The 27,387-nt window shown below is 40.3% G+C and overlaps 2 protein-coding genes across 6 annotated transcripts; one reads left to right on the forward strand and one right to left on the reverse strand.

Annotated features, from left to right (window-relative positions):
• Positions 1-362: 362 nt before the first annotated feature.
• On the reverse strand, positions 363-7,895 carry brd9 (bromodomain containing 9). Of its 4 annotated transcripts, none has more exons than XM_047361791.1 (17): positions 7,739-7,895; positions 5,728-5,939; positions 5,533-5,646; positions 5,327-5,456; positions 5,174-5,231; positions 3,900-4,044; positions 3,677-3,787; positions 2,867-3,042; positions 2,591-2,723; positions 2,407-2,482; positions 2,192-2,287; positions 1,982-2,114; positions 1,778-1,889; positions 1,615-1,671; positions 1,391-1,496; positions 744-914; positions 363-616 (listed from the first exon to the last, which is right to left on the reverse strand). In XM_047361791.1, exons 1-17 carry the CDS (start codon positions 7,785-7,787, stop codon positions 516-518), a joined length of 1,980 nt encoding a protein of 659 aa, XP_047217747.1. In that variant the 5' UTR covers positions 7,788-7,895; the 3' UTR covers positions 363-515. The 4 variants fall into 4 exon arrangements, with proteins under 4 accessions (XP_047217747.1, XP_047217746.1, XP_047217745.1 ...); XM_047361790.1 differs by having other exon boundaries at positions 744-917; XM_047361789.1 differs by having other exon boundaries at positions 2,407-2,723.
• Positions 7,896-7,923: 28 nt separating this feature from the next.
• Positions 7,924-25,742, forward strand: trip13 (thyroid hormone receptor interactor 13). Of its 2 annotated transcripts, none has more exons than XM_047361794.1 (14): positions 7,924-8,162; positions 8,259-8,339; positions 12,183-12,342; positions 12,436-12,562; positions 16,406-16,461; positions 16,557-16,647; positions 16,743-16,815; positions 16,905-16,968; positions 17,071-17,157; positions 17,302-17,408; positions 17,485-17,638; positions 24,215-24,327; positions 24,434-24,503; positions 24,582-25,742. In XM_047361794.1, the coding sequence occupies exons 2-14, from the start codon at positions 8,269-8,271 to the stop codon at positions 24,675-24,677; spliced, it is 1,269 nt and encodes a 422-aa protein (XP_047217750.1). In that variant the 5' UTR covers positions 7,924-8,162; positions 8,259-8,268; the 3' UTR covers positions 24,678-25,742. The 2 variants fall into 2 exon arrangements, with proteins under 2 accessions (XP_047217750.1, XP_047217749.1); XM_047361793.1 differs by having other exon boundaries at positions 7,925-8,162; positions 8,243-8,339.
• The last annotated feature ends 1,645 nt before the right edge of the window (positions 25,743-27,387 follow it).

The following is a 27,387-nucleotide window of genomic DNA, read 5'->3' on the forward strand; positions in this document are numbered from 1 at the left end:
TCTTTATTGGTTATTTAACATACCTTACCCCGCTGTGTTCTCATGAGGAAACTGCAGATTAAATGGACTTCTGCTTTCAGAAGAGCTCCCCTATCGTTTCAGTATGATCTCCTCTCGATATGCAAATGTATGTAGCAGAAATGGTTCTATACTTTCACTTCTTTCAAAGACTGAGACACCACAAACTAATCCTTTTTTAACTTAAAGCCTTCAGAAATAAAGAGATCTGACGTCATTCATGCGTCTCAACATCTGCTTTTGTAACAGCTTCCTTTGACTGTGAATAAACTACATTTATCTGTGCATTTTGACACTGCATTCAAATTACTTCCACATAACAAAATGCAAGGAAACAGTTCATGTACAACACACACCTTATGAATGCAGGTGCAAGTATTTATTCTTGAAGGGTTGCCTTGATACAAAAACATACAAATACAATTGTACACCAATTGTTCGATCAGTGGTAGGCTGGTGCTGTTAACACCAGCATAAAGGATCTTCTGTGTGCGTGATCAGCTGTTGGCTGAGCCCTCTGGTTCTGGAGACTGCAGGAACTCATAGGGATCGTGAACCATCTCCGAATGGTCCCCGACACCCAGGTGTGACGGGCTCCCTGTGGACGCACAAAAAGTTTTTTTGTTACTGCACTGGAGCTAGTAATTCCTGCAAAGCAAAGGAAGCTTTAAAACATTAACTTTCAAAACGAACTGGAGACTTTAAGTTACACATCTTGCAGATACCTAAGTGGTGTTGGTCTCTTTCAGAAGCATTTGAAAGGGAGGAGAGGTTGGATGAGGGTCTGGAGCAAACTCTTTCAACCTGAGCCTCCTGGAACTCCTGCAGGAGTTTATCAGCGTCGTCATAGTGCTGGTGACCTTCTTCGTTCAATGGCTCTTTTTTTACTGTTTTACCTGCTGATGTAACGGTGAAAGTAAGATGATTCTGATAGCAGAGCATCAAATAATTTTCCCACTTGATGAAAAGAAGCACATTTAAAATCCACAAGCAAGTTTTACTGCTGTTTGTTAAAAACGATCAGACTAGAATACATAAAAGTACAGACAAAATGTGTTGGATGTTCTTTAACAAAAGGTAGAACTTTTAAATCCAACACAAAATTAAAGCATTACAGGATTATCCTAATTTCTGAATCATACTTAGGACCTTTATATGAATTTCATTGGACTCAAAAAAGAGCATCTGAATATTGATCAGAGCTAATCAGTGGAAATTGAGTAGCCCAAGTTAGCTTACTGCTGCCTCCCATCTTTTAGTGTTAACATAATTAAAGCATGTTTACACAAGTACCATTTGGCTCAGGTTCTTTGATGAGGTTATGGTGGCATTTCTTGTACACGTGTGAACACATTTACACACCATTACTCACCTAATGGATTGAGCAATGAAATATCCATGGACATATCAGGATAGCTCTTCATTGACATGAAGTCCAGCACTGACCCGCTTTCGCCAAGGCTAGTACCGTCCGATATCTTAATGAAAGAAAGAAAAAACAATAAAAGAATGGAGAAAAAAAAATGCAGAATGAGTCAGGCACGGATATTCAAAGAGAACATAGAAATAACAGGAGACAGGTGAATGTCAGGGTACCTGTATGTCACAGATGTTAGACTTGGTTTCATCAGGTTTTAACATTATGTTTCTTTTCTGAAATATAAAATACGTGTCATGCAGAAAGCAAACATTTACCAAACAAAGCAGACTGAACCAGATTTCAAAACAACAAATAAGGTATGAGTCAGATGTACTGAACCTGTCGAATCTGACCGACGGCTTTGGAATGATCGCCTCCTGTCATCTTGTCCAGAAGCTCATCGACCCAACGTTTGGTGACACTTCCACAGCCCTTCACAAAGTCCTGCACGCTGTTTCAGTGAAGAAGAAAAAACAAAGCTGACTGACTACAGACTGTGTAAACTGAAAATGTCTAATATCACAGTTGGATATTTTTTACAACCTCAGAGCGCACTGTACCCCCGTCTCATCGCTATACGCTGAATAAAGCATGTCAGTCTCATCAGACTGCAGGTCTGGAAAGACGGAGTTCTTCTGAAGGCTCTGGATGTTGTAAGCGCTGCTAAGAAATGTTACTACAATGCAAGAAACATTTATAAGATGGGACAAATACCCTGGGTGAGTAAAATTTCCCAAAATTATTTTGACCTACCTTTATGTCTCCGGTCATCTTTGAACCCTAATGTTGTTAATCCAGGCAGAAGCTTATTCGACAAAGAACTAAGATCCACATTATGGGTCTCCTCTTCTGGAAAATGAAATCAATTCATATTTAGCATCTCAAGCAAAAATCTCCAATCATATCAATGTAGAGAAGTTTAGGAAAGAAACAGGGGTTTTTAAACAAGATCTAGAATAACAACAAACCTTCAGCATCAGGGTCAAGTTGGTTTACAACAGTATACAGAAGAGAGCCATCTGACTCTTTGCGTAAATAACCCATCTGAAAACAGAACGGTGACAGCTTCAGGTCATCAAACCGCCTCATGTAAAAGAAGAGTGTATACCGAGAACCATTAAATATATGTGAAAATGCATTAACGTGGCACACCTTAGAGTTCGGCATGTATCTGTTGATGCGATCGCGAGCTTCATCTGCAGAATGTTCCACCAGAGCCAGAACATGTTCCTCTGCTGTGCTGTCAGTCAGGCTGCAAGCATTTCCCTCTGGTTCAAACAGGTAGCTGAGGAAACACATATGATGTTGCAGCATCACTATGCCGATGATTAATGGGGAAAAGAGATTTACCAAACATCGGGGCTCTTCTAGTGGTCCTTCTGACAGCATGTGAATTAGAGTACATGTTAGGAAAACCTGGTGACTTACTTGATGTCTTTAACTGGTTGTTTTCTGGACTTTTTCGCAGATTCCACAGGGAGGGGGATCGTTTCAGGTGGAGGGAGGTCAGCAGTCTGTTCTTCGTCTCCTAAAATTGCTGCCTGCTGTGTGAAATCCATGTCCTGCATGAAAGACATGCTGCGCTTCAGTGCCAAAAGTCGGTCCTGCGCAAACAGAACAAAAGTTAAACGGTTGTTTTGGTGCATACATTTCTGCCATTTTGCAACAATGTTTTCATTTGATCCTCCTGTGTTCAAATCCTGGTTGAGCCAGGATGCATTCCTGTGTGCATATTCTCTCCGTTTATGCATACGGTTTCCCTGGGTAGTACAGTTTCCTCTCATAGTCTAAAAACATGCATATTGGGTTAAATATAGGTTCTAAATTCCCCTTAGATATGATTGTTTTGAACACAGTTCATACTGTCTGTACTTGCTAAGAGTCATAAAGGATGAGGTTCTTTTTTAAGTCGGTGAGTTTTCCACATCTTGAAACCTGTTCAAGTACACAAATGCAACTTGACACAAGTTTTAGGGAATGCACCAAGATGTCCCTAAATCACCGATAATGGTTGGACAATCTCAATTCTTTTAAAAAAAGTGATTTAATTTACATTAAATTGCAAGCATAAAAATGTTGTGAGGCCTCACGAGTTGCATGCTTGTAAATCTGTGTGCTAAAATTTGCATGTATCGGCTTTAGACGTGGCTGTTAAATACGTTGAGGGCAAACAATGCTTAACCATTATAAATGCATTAAGGAACACCAGTTTTGTCTTCAGTGTGTGTAACCTATTACCTTGCTCATCATCTTGAATCCTGTGTGGAGCAGCTTCTTGGCAGCCTTGTAGTAGACAGTCTCTGGTCGGTTGTACACCATGGCGTTGTCACACATCAGTTTAAAGTCTGCCTGAAGGTCGAAAAGTTTATAGAAAAAAATGAAAATATGGCCTCATTCAACTGGGTAATATTCTCAAACTAAATAATCCATGTTTTTGAAGGTATGATCAGTATAATATCACCTTGAACTCGGTCACTGTGTTGTATTCGTTGCTCCTGATCTTGTCTTTCATGGTGCTGAAGTCCATGGGATGTTTGATGATCGACGAGTAGCCAGGAGCAATCGCATCCGTTACTGGGAACGCAAAGAATCCATGGGGATCTTTCCTGAGAGGAGGAGTAAGACAACAGCGTTTCAATACAGCCACAGGTGTCTTCCCGGCGGAAAGCCCTTATCTGATCACGTCCGAGTTTCTGTGAGGTCAGTATGAGAAATATGAACGTGTCTTGTCAATTCTTCATTTGAGTCAAAATGCAGATCTTATCGATAATATATACACAGTTTTGCAGCAAAAAATTAACATTAGGGCACGGCGCTGGTGGTGTACGGGTTAAGTGCGCGACCATGGGCAAAGGGTATAGTCCTCGGTGTGGCGGACCCAGGTTTGATTCCCGGACACAGTGATCTTTGCTGAATGTCCCCCCCTCTCTTTGCCCCTCTTTTCTGTCTACCTACTATTGAAAAATGAAAAATAAAGGCCTTTAGTGCCACTAAAAAAAAAAAAATAATAATAATAATAATATATATAAAAAACATTAAAGTTCGGATGAGGAGCTTAAATCCAAACATGATGGCCAAGAATGTCATTAATATTCAGGGTTTAATGCTTTATTATAACCATTTATTTTTCAGGATGGGATGATAACAGCAAACCATTTCAATTAAGTTTAAAAATTAGAATTAGGAGCAAAAATCGGATTTTTTGTGTGGAGCCAGAATTAAACAGAAGCAGTAAATATAACTGCACATCATTTAGCACGTGCTACATGACATCACAACAAATGCACATTTTTTATATTATTTTAAGCCCTTACTGGGGCTACGGGAAAGTCCAAAACATGTCTTCATCTAAACTCATGTTAATCTGCTAGCTGGGCCGGAGAAGATGCTGCATGCAAATGTGACAATAGGAAAAAATAAAGCTCAAAATAAAAACATGTTTTTTCCAGCTTGAAAGTTTGCTCATGTTAATGTGCTCACATGTTTCCTCTGTAAATGTATGTGGTATTGTGTAGTTGGGAGTTTCTGGTATATTAGAAATTCCTTCTCAGTGAAGAAGATTCTCAACCTGTTATATTTTCAGCCTAGGTATCATCCAGATCCTGCGTCACTGTGGGTGACCTCGTGTTACTGCTGACTTTTTTAGACTGTGTTCAGTGTCGACTGAAAGATTATAAGAACTTGACAAACTTCCCCACAGAGATGTAGAAATTAAACTAAATGGCGGCATCTCACCTCTGCAGCTGCCTCAAAAAGTGTTCCAGCAGTTGTTGGCGAGGAGTGGACTCATTCTCTGCATTGGGAAAACATGAAGAAATACCAGTTACAAACAGATGTACCAATGTATGATGCAACACTTCTGAGGTGTGGATACAGATGCCATCCTGCCTTGTTGTGTGCGGCACGCTCTAACTGGTCGGTCTCCCGGCTGCTCCACTTCCACCTTCACACTGGGGTGAAACTCCTCCACTTCAGGCTCTACGTCAAACCTCTCTTTCTTCTTTTTTTTCTCCTCCGGCTGATGAGATGGAAACTGAATATAAATGAATCCACACAAATGACCATCAGGACGTCATCAGGCTGTGTTGTCTCACCTCTAATCCAATGCTTAAGCTTTTCGACAGAGTGAATGGTTCAACGGGTGCCGGGCCTGCAGCTGCAGCCTCAGATTCATTCTGCTCTCGCTCCCTCTTCTTCCTCTTTTCCTCCTGTTAGGATGAAAGACGCATTTTATCCAACAACCAACTGATGGAGTTATCGTGTGGATCGCTGTTCTTCAGTGTACACACCTTCCTTCGCCTTCTCTCCTCCTCGTCCACATACTTGTCTTTATCCTTTTCAGACTTCTTCTTCTTCTTTTTCTTCTTCTCTTTGTGCCGTTCTCGCTCGTGGTCCGACCTGTCGTCGTAGTCGAGCCCTGAGCCGGAGAGCTCCGTCACTTCGCTTCCTCCAACCTTGAGCTTGATCTTGAGGGGCTTTTCAAGAGTCTTGTCCTCAAAGTCTAACCAAAACAGACATTAATAGACAGGAGTATACAGAAAGAATGGGCTGTGGCATAGGAGCAGTATTTACAACACAGAAATATCAATCTGCTGATTACAGCAAACCCTACACTAGTTCAGAAGTCTAAGTATAAAAGTGATACTGGTAAATGTGAGAACTATGACCTATATTTAAATTTCTATGTAAGCTAAAGCAATGATGTGATGTTTGATCACATGCTTGTGAAATATTTGCATCTACAGAGCTTTGAAAAATTATTCAAACCCGTTGAACCTGTCCACATGCTCCATTTCGCAAGATCACAAACTTTTGAGCAATTTATCGAGATAGACCAATGCAAAATGGTGAATAATTGTAATGTGGAGTAAAAAAATATATACATGGCTTTTAAATTCTTAAGAAAATTTGAAAAGTATATCTTCAACCCCCCATGACTCTCTTGAGGTATGTCTCTGCCAATCTTACACATCTAGAGGTGGATATTTTTGCCACTTCTTATTTGGAAAAAAAGCTCAAGCTCAGTCAGATTGGATGACAAGTCTGTGCAAAATGATTTTGGTCAATAAAATACAAAAACAATACTGCTATAAAATTAAAGCAGGATTGGGGATCTGATCTCTGCACTAACAAAGTCTGTGACTTTTACCATACAAACTTTTTTTTGTGAGTTTGTGATTACAATAAATGAAATGCAAATTTACCAAATTAGTGATGCAGTTTTTCTGTCCAGAAAGGCACTATTTTATAACTCAATAAATTGTGTAGAAACAGAACAGTATGAAACAAAATAGTTTTTCTTATGCACTGACACAACTGTATTCTTATAAGCAAGGGCAATGACGATAGAATGTTATATAGTGAATCTTTGCTTTAGAATTATAATTCCCTATATAACATGAATTACAAAAACCTCTTGTTTTTACATATATGACTGAGGAAGTGTAACTAAAATGTCTATTTGTTTAAGCCAAGAAAGAACAAGAGTTTGCTATGAACACAAAATCAAAATACAATCACAATAAATTTCTAAATTATTTGTAGAGATGCATCATCCCTAATCAGTGACTGACCACTTGAATTAAATTTTAAAATGCAAACAAAGAAAAAAAAAGTGAGCTATAATCTGTCTCAGAACAAGACCTATTGCCCCAGATCCTCAAGGATTTGACTATATTTGTGTTATATTGTATATTTGTTAGTGTGACAGAGAAGGAGGACTCTAACTTTAATAAAACAATGTTCCTTTTAGTCTACAAACCTTTTTAAACATATTTCGTTGTTATATATTATACCTAAAACGAAATTGGGTAAAATCGTTGATCGGCCACAAAACATCTGATCGGAGCATCTCTACCAAGTACCACAAACACTCCAAAAAGCAGAGTTTTATTCGGGTCCATATTAGTTTTAAATGTGTTTGAATAATTCGTTAATATATGAACTATTATCCTACACCCAAGTAAAACTTGTTCTACATAGCGACAGTCATTTCTAAAAGCGTAAAGCATAAATCAAAAATGCGTCTTTCAACGTGACTATTAACTTATTTTTCTTTTTTGTTGTTATAACTCCTAAGTCAACTTTGGGGACATTTTTGCTGATACTTCTAAGCAATGTTACAAACTCCACGTTAGAGATTTGCGTGATATTTGTATAAAAAAACAAAAACAAATTGTAAACGAATCTGCAGCATTTACAAACAAACATTTTTGATAACAACAGAAGGAGGCTAACAACAAGCTAGCTAAAACAAAATCGCATCCCCTAAAGTTAACGATAAATGATATACACGCATACCAGCAACTGTAATCCATTCCGGTTTATGTTTCTTGTGCTTCTTCCCCATATCTCTGCCGATAGAGTTGAAGGTTTACTGCCGTTTTGCTGTTACTGTTGGCTGATTGAAACAAGCTAATATGCTAGCAAGAAGAAGAAGAAGAAGAAGAAGAAGAGGGCGGATGTGAAATCATTACAACTCTGTTGTAATTCCGGTGTTAAAAACCAGCGCGCTGAATTTGATTGTCGGTTTTCTCACAGTTTGTCAGTAGTTTATAGGCAGTAGAACATTTGATTGATCCAAATAATCGGTTTGACAAAACGGATACTTTTATGCGTCCTTAGATTTGTTTGTCGCGGTAGCTTGCTACTTTTTTGACCTATTAAGCTAGCATTAGCTTTTGGCGACCTACGCAGCTGATCCGCTAGTTAGCTAACGCAGTGGGTAAGAAAGGTTTCCGTAAATAATTAAATAGTTGTGGAGCTCTGATTAAAAACAATTCAGTGGTTGAATCTCTGAATTAGGTTCTGGATTCTGCAGTTGCACAAGGATGGAAGGCGACAGAATGGAGGTGGCACCCATACAAAGCATCCATGTAGAGGTCCACGTTAAATCTCTCAGGTGAGTTCTTTGGTTTAATACTTTAAACAGGAGTACTCCCAACTTATCAGCTAACACTTCAAAGGTTCGTTATGAGTTGCGCGATGTATCAAATTGCAATTGTCATCTTAATATCAGTGTGTCAAATATCAGACAGAGGATCATTAATACTTATGATTCTCATAAGTATTATTATTTTTGTATACGGACTCTAAAAGATGCCATTTGCTCAAAGAACAACCCACTAAGGGCAGTAATTAGATCAAAATAGTAAAAAATAAAAATAAAAATTTGCATTTAAGATGAAAAACGTTCTTTGTCTGTAAATATGCTCTATCCATACCTGCACAAGTGGCATAGCTTTAGCTTCACCTGGTTCAAACTATGTGAACAATTATTATGCACGTTTGGCTTTTCGATTAATAATCGATTGATTGAAAAAGTAATCGACAGATTAATCGATTATCATAATAATCATTAGTTGCAGCTCTAATTTGATTAAATCAGTTTTCAGCAGTAATATCACAATAAAATCCTTCAGCCTTAGTTTAAGCTACTTCAGCATCATCTTCCTCTGCTCCACCATCACCACATATATCCCAATCCTTGCTTTTGACATCCACAGGCCCCTTCTCTAGCATCCTCATCATTAGACTTTCCATTATTAGTAAAGTTTCTGTATAATACTTTTTTTCCCTGCAGAAACTGTTACTGCTGTTAAAGTGTTTTTGGAAACAATACAGCCACAGTAATGGTCAAAATGTCAGTGTAATGAAGTGTAACACGATTTTCATTTAAATGGAAATATGGTTATTTGGACTTTGCTCCCAACATTAAGTCAATACATCGAAATTTTAAGTAAAAATACTGGTGTTAAAATTTTGTACTAAAAGTATTGATTTTATGTTGGAAGGAAAAGGACTGGTGAATTATTCCTGAAGGTGTTTGAAATTTCTGGCCTTGTGGGTTTGGGGTGGTTTGTGGTGCACTTACATGGACTGTCCAGTAGATGGCAGTGTATAAAGTGGCACAATAGGGTCTAATGAAGTGGCTTAAATGCAAATACAGGTCCTTCTAAAAAAATTTGCATATTGTGATGAAGTTCATTATTTTCCATAATGTCATGATGAAAATTTAACATTCATATATTTTAGATTCATTGCACACTAACTGAAATATTTCAGGTCTTTTATTGTCTTAATACAGATGATTTTGGCATACAGCTCATGAAAACCCAAAATTCCTATCTCACAAAATTAGCATAAAAGAAAAGTGTTTTTAATACAAAAAATGTCAACCTTCAAATAATCATGTACAGTTATGCACTCAATACTTGGTTGGGAATCTTTTGCAGAAATGACTGCTTCAATGCGGCGTGGCATGGAGGCAATCAGCCTGTGGCACTGCTGAGGTCTTATGGAGGCCCAGGATGCTTCGATAGCGGCCTTTAGCTCATCCAGAGTGTTGGGTCTTGAGTCTCTCAACGTTCTCTTCACAATATCCCACAGATTCTCTATGGGGTTCAGGTCAGGAGAGTTGGCAGGCCAATTGAGCACAGTGATACCATGGTCAGTAAACCATTTACCAGTGGTTTTGGCACTGTGAGCAGGTGCCAGGTTGTGCTGAAAAATGAAATCTTCATCTCCATAAAGCTTTTCAGCAGATGGAAGCATGAAGTGCTCCAAAATCTCCTGATAGCTAGCTGCATTGACCCTGCCCTTGATAAAACACAGTGGACCAACACCAGCAGCTGACACGGCACCCCAGACCATCACTGACTGTGGGTACTTGACACTGGACCTTCTGGCATTTTGGCATTTCCTTCTCCCCAGTCTTCCTCCAGACTCTGGCACCTTGATTTCCGAATGACATGCAGAATTTGCTTTCATCCGAAAAAAGTACTTTGGACCACTGAGCAACAGTCCAGTGCTGCTTCTCTGTAGCCCAGGTCAGGTGCTTCTGCCGCTGTTTCTGGTTCAAAAGTGGCTTGACCTGGGGAATGCGGCACCTGTAGCCCATTTCCTGCACACGCCTGTGCACGGTGGCTCTGGATGTTTCTACTCCAGACTCAGTCCACTGCTTCCGCAGGTCCCCCAAGGTCTGGAATTGGCCGTTCTCCACAATCTTCCTCAGGGTCCGGTCACCTCTTCTCGTTGTGCAGCGTTTTCTGCCACACTTTTTCCTTCCCACAAACTTCCCACTGAGGTGCCTTGATACAGCACTCTGGGAACAGCCTATTCGTTCAGAAATTTCTTTCTGTGTCTTACCCTCTTGCTTGAGGGTGTCAATAGTGGCCTTCTGGACAGCAGTCAGGTCGGCAGTCTTACCCATGATTGGGGTTTTGAGTGATGAACCAGGCTGGGAGTTTTAAAGGCCTCAGGAATCTTTTGCAGGTGTTTAGAGTTAACTCGTTGATTCAGATGATTTGGTTCATAGCTCGTTTAGAGACCCTTTTAATGATATGCTAATTTTGTGAGATAGGAATTTTGGGTTTTCATGAGCTGTATGCCAAAATCATCCATATTAAGACAATAAAAGACCTGAAATATTTCAGTTAGTGTGCAATGAATCTAAAATATATGAATGTTAAATTTTCATCATGACATTATGGAAAATAATGAACTTTATCACAATATGCTAACGTTTTGAGAAGGACCTGTACAGGTCCTTCTCAAAATATTAGCATATTGTGGGAAGGAAAAAGTGTGGCAGAAAACGCTGCACAACGAGAAGAGGTGACCGGACCCTGAGGAAGATTGTGGAGAAGGGCCGATTCCAGACCTTGGGGGACCTGCGGAAGCAGTGGACTGAGTCGGGAGTAGAAACATCGAGAGCCAACATGCACAGGCGTGTGCAGGAAATGGGCTACAGGTGCCGCATTCCCCAGGTCAAGCCACGTTTGAACCAGAAACAGCGGCAGAAGCGCCTGACCTGGGCTACAGAGAAGCAGCACTGGACTGTTGCTCAGTGGTCCAAAGTACTTTTTTCGGATGAAAGCAAATTCTGCATCTCATTCAGAAATCAAGGTGCCAGAGTCTGGAGGAAGACTGGGGAGAAGGAAATGCCAAAGTGCGTAAATGTACATGATTATTTGAAGGTTGACGTTTTTTGTATTAAAAACACTTTTCTTTTATTGGTCGGATGAAATATGCTAATTTTGTGAGATAGGAATTTTGGGTTTTCATGAGCTGTATGCCAAAATCATCCGTATTAAGACAATAAAAGACGTGAAATATTTCAGTTAGTGTGCAATGAATCTAAAATATATGAATGTTAAATTTTCATCATGACATTATGGAAAATAATGAACTTTATCACAATATGCTAATATTTTGAGAAGGACCTGTATACCATAAACACCCACAATGCAGCTTTGAAATTGCTGTCCACTGTGGTGGCCACTACGTGTGAAAGGGCTAAATCACAAAAAATCTATGTTTTCACCTACTTGAAGGATTTTTTTATAACTGCATATTGGTGTCCGACAAATCCAATGCAAACATGGTCTGTCCAAAGGTGTAGAGATCAAGGTTACTTAATATGTACCCAAAGGTCCACAAAGTGGAGAATATCATCCACATTGACCAAAATAGAAAGTGAACAGATAAAGGCATTTCATAGAATAATTAAACCTTCATAAATATGTGCAAATGGTTGCTGAGATTCATTTTTGTAGAAAACAAAGAAAAAACAACTCACTGTGTTTAAAGGGTCCTTTAGGTTGTACTCTAAACTAGGGATGTGTTGGAACAGCATGATGAAAATATAAAGATTTCAGGTTAATATTGATCAAATTTTCAACTTTGTTCCCTGCACTTTTGTGCAAAGTGTGTTGCCTCATTTCATCCTTTCTTTCTTTTTCAGCACAGCTAAACTGTCAGACGTGAGGATGCACGTTAAGAAGCTGCTGAACCGTCACAGCATGGTTTTTGGAAACTACAGATGGACTGAGTTTGATGAAGATTTCCTCCATAAGAATGTGGAATCTGTGGCCATTGCTGATCTCGAGGAAATGATAACACAGGTTAGTTATTTTAGGCTTTTAATGCATTCGTTTATTTTTTCTTAAAAAAGGGAATCAAGCTGTTTATTTATGTAATTTTCACATTATGCTCAGCCCCTCGATTTAGAGAGCTGCGATGTCTCCATTCATGTCTTCACTCTGAATGAGGAAGGACCCAGCATGCTCAATTTGGAGGAGGATGAGGAACTTTCGGCAGCTAATCACTGGCTGCTGCCAGCAGGTGCAGAAATGTTGCTTTCTTACTAAAGAGGACCTAAAAGAAATACGGATTCATCCTTGATTACCATCCCTGTACAGTATAAGGGATTTTTTTTTAAAGCACGTAAATTTCAGGATAAGTAATGAGCCAAGAATCACTCTTTGTAGCCCTCACAAATAGCTGTCAGCAGTTTATTATTCTAAGAGAAGAGAGGTTGTAGTCAACTCAGGTTCATTGTTTCCGTCCACTGCATCCTCCAGATATATTGCCACCCTTGGTAAAGATGTATGTAAAACCGTCACATAAATTATTCTATAATTGCAGTTGCATAATGGGGAGTATATCCCACATTAAGAAATTATTATTTTTAACAAAATCACACGTGCCAGTTATTGTGCCCCTGTTGTTAATATTTTGTGCAACCCCATTTTGCTTAAAGTACAGCATGTATTCTTATCCTATAAACCTATAAAAAGTTGGAGCAGTCAGAGAATTTAATTCAAAACTTTCTGATATCTATAAAGAGTCACGATGTCCTCTATAAAGTTTCCCATGGCCTTCGAATGAGAAATAGGCCCACAGCACCACAGGCCCTTTACCATACTTAACAATGGGCATAAGGTGCTTTTCCACATTTTCATTTCATGCCAGACAATCATTCAGCGTTTGCTGGCAAAAAGCTCAACTTGGTTTAATCTAGTAGTGCTTAGCAAACTCCATACATTCATGTTTGTGATAGCAGCCTTGTTGGCTGCCACAGCTCCAGTTGTTCTGAACTTCTTACATGTAGCTCTGACTGTAGAAATGGAAAGCCTCAAGCCTGTAGCTACTTTCACCTTCATTTCCTGACTTTTAAAGAGCGACACAACCTTCCTGACTTGAATATCTTTCCAAGGTTGAAGAGTGGCTGAGAGAAATGAGTTTCTTTGTCACACGGTATTTATACCCCAGGGAAATATTGGTGTAGCAGGAACTACTAGACATGCCAGGAATTGTTGCAACTGTTAAGCAATTTATGTGGGGTATGTCTTTTACTGAATAATGTCTGCATTATTCTGTGTGAGATTAACACATTTACCAGGGATCTACCAGGGAAACTTTGCCATGCACCAAAACACATAAGATTTTACCCACAATTGTCCCCCCGCGTGAAATTCTTGTTCCTTAATGCCGTTGTCAGCGGGCGTGGCCAAACCTCTTAGCCACGCCCCCAAACGTGAGATAGGCCAAACCGTAAGTCGTAGAGATCTGAAATTTGGCACACTGCTAGAGCTCCTCAAACCAAAAAAAAAAGTATCTTGGGGTATCCTCTAAAGCGCACGGGAAGTCGGCCATTTTGGGTCAAAGGCTGATTTTTGGCCGTTTTTCACCTCAAACTTTAACGAACTGCTCCTAGGGATTTTGAGCTATCCGCTTCATATTTGGTCAACATGCAGTTAAGGCATGGGGGATTAAAAGTTATCAAAATCCTGAGTTTTGGCCATGTTTAGGGGGCGTGGCCGGGGCACGAACTTGGCGTTCGCGCCCAAACTAAAAGAATGCAATAACTTTCCCAAAACAACGGCATATCACACCAAAGTTGGCATGAAGGAGGACATTCGTGTTCCCGACGATCCTATGGGGTCATATGCTGACATCATCAAAGCCACGCCCCCTGAGAACAGGAAGTCAAATTTTTTCACGTGGAAAGGTGCCTCTCTTACCCTCTTGACTCAATCAACTTGAAAGTGTGTCAGAAGACCGATAACTAGTTGGTCTAACTTCGTTTGAAGCACAGTGATGTTTCATTAAAGGGCGTGGCCATGGCGGCGCGGCGAAGTCAGACGTCACGCCATGGTCATACGTTTGGTTCTAATTTCCACATAGATCATCTGATCTGCACCAAATTCAATGTGATTGATCCTAGTCCAGTCCTCAACAGATATCTGATGACATATTTGGTGGGCGTGGCCTAATTCGTCCACAGCGCCCCCTAGAAAATAAAATAAAAATCAGCCCCAAGCCATGCTTTGACCAAGGATTGTGAAATTTGGTACACATATGTAACTTCTCATGACCTACAAAAAAAGTATCTTGGAGCATTGGTCCAAACCCAACAGGAAGTCGTCCATTTTGGATTGAAGTTGCCATTTTGACCCTGTTTTGGCCGTTTCTAGCCCGCATATCTGAGCAAACTCCTCTTACAGCTTTTGACTTGAAAATCACTCGGTACACTTTTAAGGCACTGGGGAGAAAAAGTTGTCAAAAGCTTTTTGATACATGAAGCCGTGTGGGCGTGGCCACGCCTCAAAATATGACTTCTCGCCATAAAAGACAAAATTGATATAGATCCTACAAGGAAAGTCACAGAGACTTGAAACCTTCTGAGATTGATCTGCCTCTGGCCCTGAACAATATTCACTGATCACATGCTGACATCATCGAAGCCCCGCCCCCTGACAACAGGAAGTGTCACGTTTTCCTTTAGAGAGTCAATGTTTGATGTTCTTCACCTAATCAATGTGAAACTGTCCCAAGTAACAAATAACATGATGGTCTTAGACAGTCGCCAGTACTTACTGCTTTAGCTGGAGGGTGTGGATATGATGCCGTGGCGAATTCTGATGTCACGCTACGGCCATACGTTTCGCTCTAAATTACACATGCATGGTCCGATTCAGTCCAAAATAAATATGGTTGATCTTTGTCAGCCCCCAAACTTCTCTATTGGATTACATTGGAATTTGGATCAATAGCACCCCCTAGGACACTTCAAGGGCTATATCGCCCTCATACATCATCAGATCCACTTGAAATGTAGTATACATGATCATGACTTCATGATGGACATGTTGACACAGTCAATTGATTATGTTGTTTTAGCCCCGCCCACAAACAAACAAGTGAGTGCAGCTCCCATCTGGAAGGCCCGATTTACTCCAAATTGTGAATGCTTGTTGCCAGACCAAAGATCATATGACATGTTGCTCACAGTGACAACTACTGCGACGTGTTGAAGTGAAGCGGTGTCATCGTCGGCGATGCCAGGTCGCTGCACAGGCCGAGTTGCGCTGAGGTGCGAGGGCCTTCAAGGCTGCTTGCAGCATTAATTCTCTTTGTACTCAGTATGTTGCAAACTGTCATTTTTTCTTACTAAAATTTAGGCTGACAAAGTTGTGATGCAAGATCTTGTCGAGCTTTAGTAAAATATGGATATTTGAGGCATGAAGTGGAGTAATCAGCAAGGTTATCGAGGTATTTCTATTTGGCTGTTGTGGAAAATTTAGCCAAGCTCACTTTGAATCATTCAAGTAGAATTGTTTGGAAATCATCTCCTTTTAATGTAGAAAAAAATGTCTTGATATTTTTTCAACAAGTGGAACAACTTAAGTTTTACTTAAAATTTCAATGATAAAAATTAGGGCTGAAACAATTAATCAGATTAACCATGATTAATCCATTATTGAAATAATTGTCAACTAATTTATTAATGGAACAATCGTCAACTGGAGTATACAGACTCTAAAACATGCTATTTGCTGAAAGAACAACCCACCCAGTGCAGTAATTAGGCCAAAATTGTAAAAATCTTTAAAATTTGTTTTGCATTTAAGATGAAAAACGTTCTTTGTCTGTAAATATGCTCTATCCAGAAGTCCTTAAGTCACCTGGTTCCAATTCAGTAAAAAGAAATCTCCTATTAAGCACCTTTTGCTGTTCGATTATTCATCAATAAAATAGTGGACAGATTAATCGATTACTATGATAATCGTTAGTTGCAGCCCAAATAAAATAGAAACATAAAGTGGAAAATACTCAGCATGTGTTGCATCATTTAGATGCATCTAAATATTCTTTCATATGCCTTGATCTGTCTTTAAACAGCTGAATTCCACGGGATCTGGGAAAGTCTTATATATGAAACAGGAGTGAAAGCCCAGGTAAAATAAACTACCAGTGCTGCAAATTGAGAAATTGATTATGTAACTTTGCCATCATCTTGTTTATTGTAATTGCTACTGTTGTTTTTCTTCAGCTCCTGGATTATGTCACAACAACTATTTACTTCTCAGATAAAAATGTTGACAGCAACCTGATTTCTTGGAACCGCGTCGTGCTTCTTCATGGTAAGTTGGTTGAACTGCGTATTGACTGAACCTGTTGGATGTTAAGTGTGGACTGACTGAGTGATTCATCTCTCTGTGTCTGTGCACACATTCAGGACCTCCGGGCACAGGGAAAACATCACTCTGCAAAGCTCTTGCCCAGAAACTGTCAATCAGGCTGTCAAGTCGGTAAGACAACCGTCATCTCGGTGAAACGACGACTTCACCTATAGCTACACCCGTTCTATTCATCTCACAATACACCCTTTGCCCTGAAGGTATTCTTATGGCCAATTTGTGGAGATAAACAGTCACAGTTTGTTCTCGAAATGGTTCTCAGAGGTACACCTGGCTTCTTTGTTGGAAAATCTGTTTAACTGGAAGATATTTGAAACCGGATTCTTTTTCTCTCCACTAATCTTTTTTTTTTTTTTTTTGTTTCAGAGTGGTAAGCTGGTCACAAAGATGTTTCAGAAAATCCAACAGCTCATTGATGACAAAGACGCTCTTGTGTTTGTTCTGATTGATGAGGTATAATCTGATTTATGGGAAATAACCTGAAATTTAAATCTATTCAGTTTGGTTTTAAATGAACCAAACTAGCTTAAAGTTTAATGTTTTTATTTATTTTATTTTTTTATGTGAACCTGTAATGGTATGAAAACGATGATATAGGTGGAGAGTCTGACAGCAGCCAGGAACGCCTGCCAGGCAGGAACAGAGCCGTCTGATGCCATCCGAGTGGTCAACTCTGTTCTCACACAGCTGGATCAGATCAAACGGTCAGAAACCAGTTTAAAGCCCCAGTTTGAAATACTCTCCAATGTGTTCGACAACCTAAACGGGGTATTTTTTCAGGCACCCCAACGTGGTCATCCTAACGACGTCCAACGTGACGGACAAGATCGACTTGGCGTTTGTGGACAGAGCTGACATCAAGCAATATATCGGACCTCCGTCAGTGAAGGGCATCTACAACATCTATCTGTCCTGTCTGGAAGAGCTGATGAAGGTGACCAAGCAAATTACAGATTAATAATTTTTAAGTGCCTTAAAAAATAGTCATACTTGTACTTTTTCTCTCAAACCTTGATGTATTTTATAAGGTTTTATGTGATGGACAACATAAAGTAGCATATAACCTTGCATAGCTCTCAAACACATTTTTACAAGTAATCCAAAAAGTGTGACGCACATTTTTATTCACTGCCTCGTTTTAGGCGGCGTGGCTCCGCTCCATTCGGTTTCGCTCTACTCGGTACGGTACCATTAACCTGTGTGAAACAATAAAAAAAATATATAAAAAGCAATAGAAAATAAAAACATAAAGAAACTAAATACAAATAGTGATTGTATTATTGTATATGCAAGAATGTCTTATATATACTGCTCAAAAAAATAAAGGGAACACTTAAAGGCGACTGTGGGTCAGTAGGAAGAGTAGTTGTCTTGCAATCAGAAGGTTGTGGATTCGATTCCAGCTTCCTCCTGCCATATGTCGATGTGCCCCTGGGCAAGGCACTTGACTTCAAGTTGCCTACCGATCTGCGTATCGGTGTATGAATGTGTGAGTGCAATTGGGTGAATGTGGCTCTAGTGTAAAGCGCTTTGAGCGGTCTGTACAGGTCCTTCTCAAAATATTAGCATATTGTGATAAAGTTCGTTATTTTCCATAATGTCATGATGAAAATTTAACATTCATATATTTTAGATTCATTGCACACTAACTGAAATATTTCAGGTCTTTTATTGTCTTAATATGGATGATTTTGGCATACAGCTCATGAAAACCCAAAATTCCTATCTCACAAAATTAGCATATTTCATCCGACCAATAAAAGAAAAGTGTTTTTAATACAAAAAACGTCAACCTTCAAATAATCATGTACAGTTATGCACTCAATACTTGGTTGGGAATCCTTTGGCAGAAATGACTGCTTCAATGCGGCGTGGCATGGAGGCAATCAGCCTGTGGCACTGCTGAGGTCTTATGGAGGCCCAGGATGCTTCGATAGCGGCCTTTAGCTCATCCAGAGTGTTGGGTCTTGAGTCTCTCAACGTTCTCTTCACAATATCCCACAGATTCTCTATGGGGTTCAGGTCAGGAGAGTTGGCAGGTCAATTGAGCACAGTGATACCATGGTCAGTAAACCATTTACCAGTGGTTTTGGCACTGTGAGCAGGTGCCAGGTCGTGCTGAAAAATGAAATCTTCATCTCCATAAAGCTTTTCAGCAGATGGAAGCATGAAGTGCTCCAAAATCTCCTGATAGCTAGCTGCATTGACCCTGCCCTTGATAAAACACAGTGGACCAACACCAGCAGCTGACACGGCACCCCAGACCATCACTGACTGTGGGTACTTGACACTGGACTTCTGGCATTTTGGCATTTCCTTCTCCCCAGTCTTCCTCCAGACTCTGGCACCTTGATTTCTGAATGACATGCAGAATTTGCTTTCATCCGAAAAAAGTACTTTAGACCACTGAGCAACAGTCCAGTGCTGCTTCTCTGTAGCCCAGGTCAGGCGCTTCTGCCGCTGTTTCTGGTTCAAAAGTGGCTTGACCTGGGGAATGCTGGCACCTGTAGCCCATTTCCTGCACACGCTTGTGCACGGTGGCTCTGGATGTTTCTACTCCAGACTCAGTCCACTGCTTCCGCAGGTCCCCCAAGGTCTGGAATCGGCCCGTTTCCACAATCTTCCTCAGGGTCTGGTCACCTCTTCTCGTTGTGCAGCGTTTTCTGCCACACTTTTTCCTTCCCACAGACTTCCCACTGAGGTGCCTTGATACAGCACTCTGGGAACAGCCTATTCGTTCAAAAATTTCTTTCTGTGTCTTACCCTCTTGCTTGAGGGTGTCAATAGTGGCCTTCTGGACAGCAGTCAGGTCGGCAGTCTTACCCATGATTGGGGTTTTGAGTGATGAACCAGGCTGGGAGTTTTAAAGGCCTCAGGAATCTTTTGCAGGTGTTTAGAGTTAACTCGTTGATTCAGATGATTAGGTTCATAGCTCGTTTAGAGACCCTTTTAATGATATGCTAATTTTGTGAGATAGGAATTTTGGGTTTTCATGAGCTGTATGCCAAAATCATCCGTATTAAGACAATAAAAGACCTGAAATATTTCAGTTAGTGTGCAATGAATCTAAAATATATGAATGTTAAATTTTCATCATGACATTATGGAAAATAATGAACTTTATCACAATATGCTAATATTTTGAGAAGGACCTGTATGACTGGAAAAAGCGCTATATAAATTCAGTCCATTTACCATTTAAACAACACAATATAACTCCAAGTAAATCAAACTTCTGTGAAATCAAACTGTCCACTTAGGAAGCAACACTGATTGACAATCAATTTCACATGTTGTTGTTCAAATGAAATAGACAACAGGAGGAAATCTTTGGTGATTATCAAGACACACTCAATAAAGGAGTGGTTCTACAGGTGGGGACCACAGACCACTTCTCAGTACCTATGATTTCTGGCTGATGTTTTGGTCACTTTTGAATGTTGGTGCTGCTTTCACACTCGTGGTAGCATGAGACGGACTCTACAACCCACACAAGTGGCTCAGGTAGTGCAGCTCATCCAGGATGGCACATCAATGCGAGCTGTGGCAAGAAGGTTTGCTGTGTCTGTCAGCGTAGTGTCCAGAGCCTGGAGGCGCTACCAGGAGACAGGCCAGTACACCAGGAGACGTGGCGGAGGGCAACAACCCAGCAGCAGGACCACTACCTCCACCTTTGTGCAAGGAGGAACAGGAGGAGCACTGCCAGAGCCCTGCAAAATAACCTCCAGCAGGCCACAACTGTGCATGTGTCTGCACAAACGGTTAGAAACCGACTCCATGAGGATGGTATGAGGGCCTGACGTCCACAAATGGGGGTTGTTCTCACAGCCCAACACCGTGCAGGACGCTTGGCATTTGCCAGAGAACACCAGGATTGGCAAATTCCCCACTGGCGCCCTGAGCTCTTCACAGATGAAAGCAGGTTCACACTGAGCACATGTGACAGACGTGACAGAGTCTGGAGACACCGTGGAGAGTGATCTGCTGCCTGCAGCATCCTTCAGCATGACCAGTTTGGCAGTGGGTCAGTAATGGTGTGGGGTGGCATTTCTTTGGAGGGCTGCATGGCCCTCCATGTGCTCGCCAGAGGTAGCTTGACTGCCATTAGGTACCAAGATGAGACCCTCAGACCCCTTGTGAGACCATATGCTGGTGCGGTTGGCCCTGGGTTCCTCCTAATGCAGGACAATGCTAGACCTCATGTAGCTGGAGTGTGTCAGCAGTTCCTGCAAGATGAAGACATTGAAGCTATGGACTGGCCCGCCCGTTCCTCAGACCTGAATCTGATTGAGCACATCTGGGACATCATGTCTCGCTCCATCCACCAACGTCACGTTGCACCACAGACTGTCCAGGAGTTGGTGGATGCTTTAGTCCAGGTCTGGGAGGAGATCTCTCAGGAGACCATCTGCCGTCTCATCAAGAGCATGCCCAGGCGTTGTAGGGAGGTCATACAGGCACGTGGAGGTCACACACAATACTGAGCCTCATTTTGACTTGTTTTAAGGACATTACATCAAAGTTGGATCAGCCTCTAGTGTGTTTTTCCACTTTAATTTTGTGTTTGACTCCAAATCCAGGCCTCTATTGGTTAATAAATTTGATTTCCATTGATGATTCTTGTGTGATTTTGTTGTCAGCACATTCAACTTAATACAGAACAAAGTATTCAATGAGAATATTTCATTCATTCAGATCTAGGATGTTTTATTTGAGTGTTCCCTTTATTTTTTGGAGCATTACTGTATATGCAAGAATGTCTTATATATGTTATTTCATGTATAAAATGATCCACTGGGATAATTATCTGGACCACAGCCCAGCCAGAACTTAAGGCTCAGGTGTTCTGATGTGAGGCGATGGCAGGAGAAGCAGAGAGAATTACCAGTCCAGACACAGCTGTCTGGACTGGTAATTCTCCAGAGTTTGCCTGAAGAAGTTACATTTTTGGGCATAATGAGGGCATTTTTGTCTCAGCCATGGAGATAACGAGGACGATGACTTTAAAGCACAAAAAGGCAGACTTCAGACCACGGTGAAGTTAGCTTTAGGTTGGATATTAAACATTCGTACTCCATGGATTCAGCACGGTCTTCCTACCGTTTGATCCGATGCAGGCGGTCTGATTACAGGCAGCTGCTCTCTGCCTGCTACCTCCTCCTGCAGATGCTGGTTCGCTTAAAGACCCTCAATACATTTCAGAACCAAACACGTTGTTTCATGGTGGTATTGTCTTCTGTGTTTTGAGCGAAACGTTTGTGCATCTAAACAGCTGATTTTATGTCTGATCAGCTGGTTTAGGATGTCATTAAATACAGCAACCCGCCTGCATGTAACTCAGAATCTGATGTGTCCTTTTTCTTTTCTTTCAGCCTTCAGGCAGGGTTTATGATTTGTAAATAGTCAAATGATATTTCGGTCTGACCCGCTCCGCCCACTGTGGTCCTTAATATTATTGTAGTCACTCTTGAGTTTTATTAACTTTTCTCTGCACTACCTCCTTGAAAACCTTCTCATTTCTCTTGGTCCCACGGCCAATCAGTGAACAGCAGTCTGTTCAAGCACGTGGTCCCTACTCAGCCCCGATCATAGCTGCTCAGGAGCAGGAACCAACAAAGTAAGTACCGGTACAGAAAAAGCAGTAATGCAGACACCCAAAATGAGCAGAGGGAAGTGGAGCCGGACCAAATCGAGCCGGTGGAAAAGGGACATTTGTTGTTGCTGTCCTTCTGGAAGATGAATCTCTGCTCAGTCAAAAGCCTTTTTGCGGCGTCGAACGGGTTTTCTTCCTGGATTGCCTTGTTATATAGCTGCATCCATCTTCCCAGGAACTCTTTGTCCCTACAGCATGATGCTGCTATATTACATAGTGGGGATGTTTATTTTCATAGTGATGTATAGTGTTGGTTTCTGCCACAGATAGGGTTTTGCATGTAGGTCACAAACTTCAACTTTGGTCTCATTTGACCAGAGCAGCTTCTTCCAATTGTTTGTGGTGTCCCCTATATGGCTTGTGGCAAACTTATTGGGACTTCTTATGGTTTACATCAAGGCCAGGTTTGTGGAATCCACAATGCAGTTCTTTAGGTCTACGGTCATGTCATGGTTGCTTTCATGTTGCGCCGTAGTATTTGCATTTTTTTGATGTATAGACGGAGCTCTATGAGCTGTTCAATGCTTGCATTATTGTCTGCTGTGTTCATGATGCCATTTGTTCACTCACGGATTCTTGAGACCTTGGTAGAAACATGTCCCACTTTGAAGAGTGCTCATTCTGTTGGCAATTAATAACATTTTCATGAACAAAAAAAAAATTCAATGTTATAATCAGGGGGTCCTTGGTACATATGTAAGCGTCTTTCATAGGTTTATTTTTTATTTTTGTCTATTTAATAATTATATGCTCTCCATTGCCTACAATATCAGTAGTCCTTATATAGGAGACAATCATTTCAACTTGATAAAAAAAAATAATAATAATTTAATTGAATAAAATTCTTGCCACATGAAAGAATAAATTGAAATATGCTTTACAAACTACAAATGGTGAGTTTTGAACAATATTTACTATTTTTTTGTGGTTGTTCAAAATGTGTCCCACATACTTGTCACAACCGTCGGATATTTATAAAAAGCAATAAATTCAGGCGACTACAAAGTCAATTAACTTATCGAGGACCCTGTTTCAGCTCTATTGCCTGCTTTAAGATTACTCAAGCTCCCATAAGTTTTCTATTTTCTCTTAAACTTGTTCATAGTTTTGGACACTACTACTGTCACAACCATAACATGTCAAGACCGTCTCTTTTGTATAAAAACGTTAGATTAGATTATGACATAAATGTTTACTTTTAAAGAAGAGGTCTGAAGTAGCCAACAACAGAGGGTAAACAAGATGGCTGACCTCAACAACTCATGCATATCATGTGAAGGAGTAGGTTTTTGTCACCACTGTCAGACGTCACCACCATCATGTTTTCTGTGGTGACAAAAACCTCCACATAGTCCTTAACGGAGACTAGAATGGAATTGTTGATTACAATAAATCCCAATATGACCTGCAATTTTCCATATCGTCCCACCCTAGAGGATGAGATGTCCCGCTCTCTCAATTCACTATAATGCCATGTTCATTTGGTTTATGTCTGGGATGCACACATTGCACCTACTACCCACCTACATAGCATATAGTACACAATATCCCTTGTAGACTTTTCTAATAATTAGTTTGAATTAACAAACATGCACCACTACTTCTTGTTGGTCTCTTACCCAAAGCCACCATGAAATAGATTGAGGTTTGTGTTTGTAGCTTGACCAAATGAGACAGAATTCAAGGGGGATGAATACATTTGCAAGTCGCTCTAAGTATTTACAATAAAACAGCAGCCATGTAGTTAAAAATAGACACAAACATTGATATTCATTTTATTATAAGCAACACTGTTACAGAAGCAGCCCCCGGACTCAAATAATTATTAAAACTGTTTGTCTCGTCTGATGCATCCAGTGCCAAATCATCTACCCCAGGCAGCAGCTTTTTACCATGTACGAGCTGGAAACCATGGGCTTTGCTCAGAGCGAGGTCTCTGAGCACAGTCTGAAGCTAAGGAACATTGCTGTGTGAGTACCAAAGCTAGTTAATGCGAAATACATTAAATCACCGTCTCCACTTGTCATAACATTCACTGAAACAGCCAGAGGCTTGTGTTTTGCTTTTCTTTTCCAGAAAAAGCAAAGGTCTCAGTGGACGAGCGCTCAGGAAATTACCCTTTCTAGCCCATGCACTCATGGTTAAGGTAAGCATTTAATTTGTAGTTTTGTAGAACAAAAATAAGATGAAGATGTTGTTATAAATGAATGTTGTTTGTTTGCAGACACCTACAGTTTCTCTTAACAAGTTCCTGGAGGCAATGTGCCGAACGGTGGATAAACAGAGGGAGGAAATAGATAATCTGATCAATGGTGTCTGAAACCATTACCATTGCCTAAGAGTGGACATATAATTGTTCAAACGCTTTCAGTCCTGATGTTGTCATTTTTTTTTTTAAAAGCCTAATCGGTTCAGTTGGCAGCACTTCAATTAATCTGTTATCTAAAATATTGCTTCAACGAATCCTGTTTGTCACCTAAAGCTCGTTATTCAGGTAGCTGTTGGTGCTAATGTATCAGCGCAGGACTTGATATAAGATGTTGTCCCATGTGTGTTTGCTTTGTGATTAATGTAACTGTTGGATGTATTTTAATGTTAACACAGCTTTAACCTTAACAGCCCTAGCTGTTGTCTTTGTGTAAAGCTTTAGCTCAGACCGTTGTGCTGTTCTCCTCACATACTGTTGATCATATCGCTAAGGTCTAACCAAACATGGACCAGGATGAGATTTGCATGGTATCACCAAGTAAACGCAAACATTGCTGCAGCTGCCACAATAACGTAGCGTATTAATTATTACAAACTATGCTTTTAAAACCCCGTTGCCTGAAAATTATTGACCTAAGTTTCCATAACATTACAAAAATAAGTTCTAGTAGCCTTCTTTCAGGCAGCTTGACCGGTAGTGTGCAGCAACAAGTGGGGGAGGGGCAGCACTAGTTTATGCTTCCTACAGCTGAAAAAAAAAATCCCTAAATACCTTTGTCTGTTTTTAAAACCTCTGTAACCGGTTCATGCCTTGGTGGAAAATTCTCATTTAGCAGAAAGTGCCTCGCCGGACAGCAAAGTTTTCAGGATGCAGTTTTGTTATGGAGGGTTCTGGTGTTTTGTTGTGTTCACTCGACTGTCTTTGTTAAGCTGGCACTCTAAACCAGCTGCTCTCAGCTTTATGCATAACATCCTTTCAGGTATAAATAAAAACATGTAACCTAAATATATATATATATATATATATCTGTTCATGCATTGTTTTTTAACTTTTTTGCAAAAGATTCATTGTTGTCATCAGTTCTGTTTTCTTCTCAAATCCAAATTGTCCTTGAAATGTCTAAACTCATGTTCATGACACCTTTGCATATAACAATTTAATAAACTATTGTTTATACCTCTGTGTGAAAGGTTTTTAACACCTAAAAGTTGCCACTTAAGCAGAACATTTTTGCAGAACTGGAAATCTTGTGGTTGTTATGAAGCCACAGCGTTAATCCTTTACAAGTGGTTCATAAGATGGATTCCAAAACATGAGCTCAAAACATTGCAGATGGAAAGTGTTTGAAAAATGTATGCCATGTTAGTTTACATGAGCATATCAGAGGCCCCATTGTCTTAAGGAGACCGATTTGCATTCTGGAAATGCTCCTCTTCCTTGCATGTCAGTTGCAGCTTTTGTGACAATGTGCCTTTTGTTTGTTGTTGGCAGCTCATTCATTCCACTTCAAAGCAGGATCCTGTTGGTTGTCCATAATGTAAAAGGAAAGCAAACATTGAGTTTGTCTTCAGTCACACCCTGTAGTCGCAGTCTTATCGCTGTTCTCTTGCTAAATGACTTGTCTCAGGTGTTTTATCGTGGTTGTAAAGTATTTAATTTTTTACTGTCAAAAGTTCCTTCATTATCATCAAAGGCAAGGATTTTTATTATAATCAACACCATTCAAAAATAGATTTCCCCTCATTCAGGGAACTTATTTCATTAGAGATATTTAACTTGATACATTTAATTGCTTGGGGCCAGCTAATTCTGGTTGTCAAAGAAGTTTTTTGTGAAATAAATGAAACGAGGGGGAGGTTTCATCAACGGGCACAAAGTGGAGAAAGAAAAGCAGAGCCGTTTGGAAGGGCCATGGTAAATAAAACCGTAATTGTTCTGTCTGGAGGCCTTTTTTTTTTCTTTTTTGACTGTAGTCTCTCCAAAACGAGGCCGCTGTTAAAAGGCTGTCAAGCTGGAGAAGTAACAAAAGTCAAAAGCCTCATTGTTGCAGAATTTTTATTGCAGTTTTGAGCAGATTTAAAATGTCAGAAACCCCAAAACAATACAAACAATGTGGTGCTTATCCCTTCGAATCTTGTTCAGGTACATTGCTGAGAGCAATGGAAAATCCATGCATGTGCCAGTGGGGATTTAAATTGGTGGGGGATTAACTTAAACACATATTTTAGGTATAAGAGGAAACTGAGCAGAGTTGCACACAAACAGTGGAAAGTCTGAGGTTTGAAGTGTGCATTATTGCTTTGAAAGCATAACACTGCACCAATTACTTCAAGTTTAGAAATACCCTCAATTTTTGCTTCTGTAATGATCCACATCCTCTGCCCAAAAACATAATGGGAGCTCATAAAACTTAAATTGTCAGGGATTTTCCAATTCTTCATGTGCACAACAGCCTTTGATCACAAACCAGTGTGTGTATCCAAATGAGCATTGCCTCAAAAAAACATAGATCTCACTCTCTCTCTCTGCTTCTGTTTCCAATCAAAACAGGTCTGTCTGGTGCTTTCGTCTCTCATCTCTGCTGAGGTTTCTGTTCCCCTTTTCTGTTTGTCTGCAATTTGAGCAGGATGTTACAAGGTGAAGAAAAAAGTGGGATGAGAGAATTCTAACTTGTGAAGAGCCAGAATCTCGGGGGTCGGGGCGAATAAAGAAACCGTGATAATTAGGCACAGCAAGTCGTATGAAAGGCAACTTATGCAAATATCTGCTCATGCTGTCAGCTGCACACAGTGATCTGAGCATCTTGTGTTTGTCAGGACTC

The sequence above is a fragment of the Girardinichthys multiradiatus genome, chromosome 3 (genome assembly GCF_021462225.1).
Source record: "Girardinichthys multiradiatus isolate DD_20200921_A chromosome 3, DD_fGirMul_XY1, whole genome shotgun sequence".
In the NCBI taxonomy this organism is placed as follows: Eukaryota; Metazoa; Chordata; class Actinopteri; order Cyprinodontiformes; family Goodeidae; genus Girardinichthys; species Girardinichthys multiradiatus.

Coding starts and splice junctions, on each gene's coding strand:
- brd9 (XM_047361788.1), bottom strand. CDS start 7,787: ATGGGGAAGAAGCACAAGAAACATAAACCGGAATGGATTACAGTTGCT. Junction 4,045..5,173: donor TTTTTGAGGCAGCTGCAGAG/GTGAGATGCCGC, acceptor TCCTCCTCTCAG/GAAAGATCCCCATGGATTCT. Junction 918..1,390: donor TTCATTGCTCAATCCATTAG/GTGAGTAATGGT, acceptor CCGTTACATCAG/CAGGTAAAACAGTAAAAAAA.
- trip13 (XM_047361794.1), top strand. CDS start 8,269: ATGGAAGGCGACAGAATGGAGGTGGCACCCATACAAAGCATCCATGTA. Junction 12,563..16,405: donor TCACTGGCTGCTGCCAGCAG/GTGCAGAAATGT, acceptor GTCTTTAAACAG/CTGAATTCCACGGGATCTGG. Junction 16,462..16,556: donor AAACAGGAGTGAAAGCCCAG/GTAAAATAAACT, acceptor GTTTTTCTTCAG/CTCCTGGATTATGTCACAAC.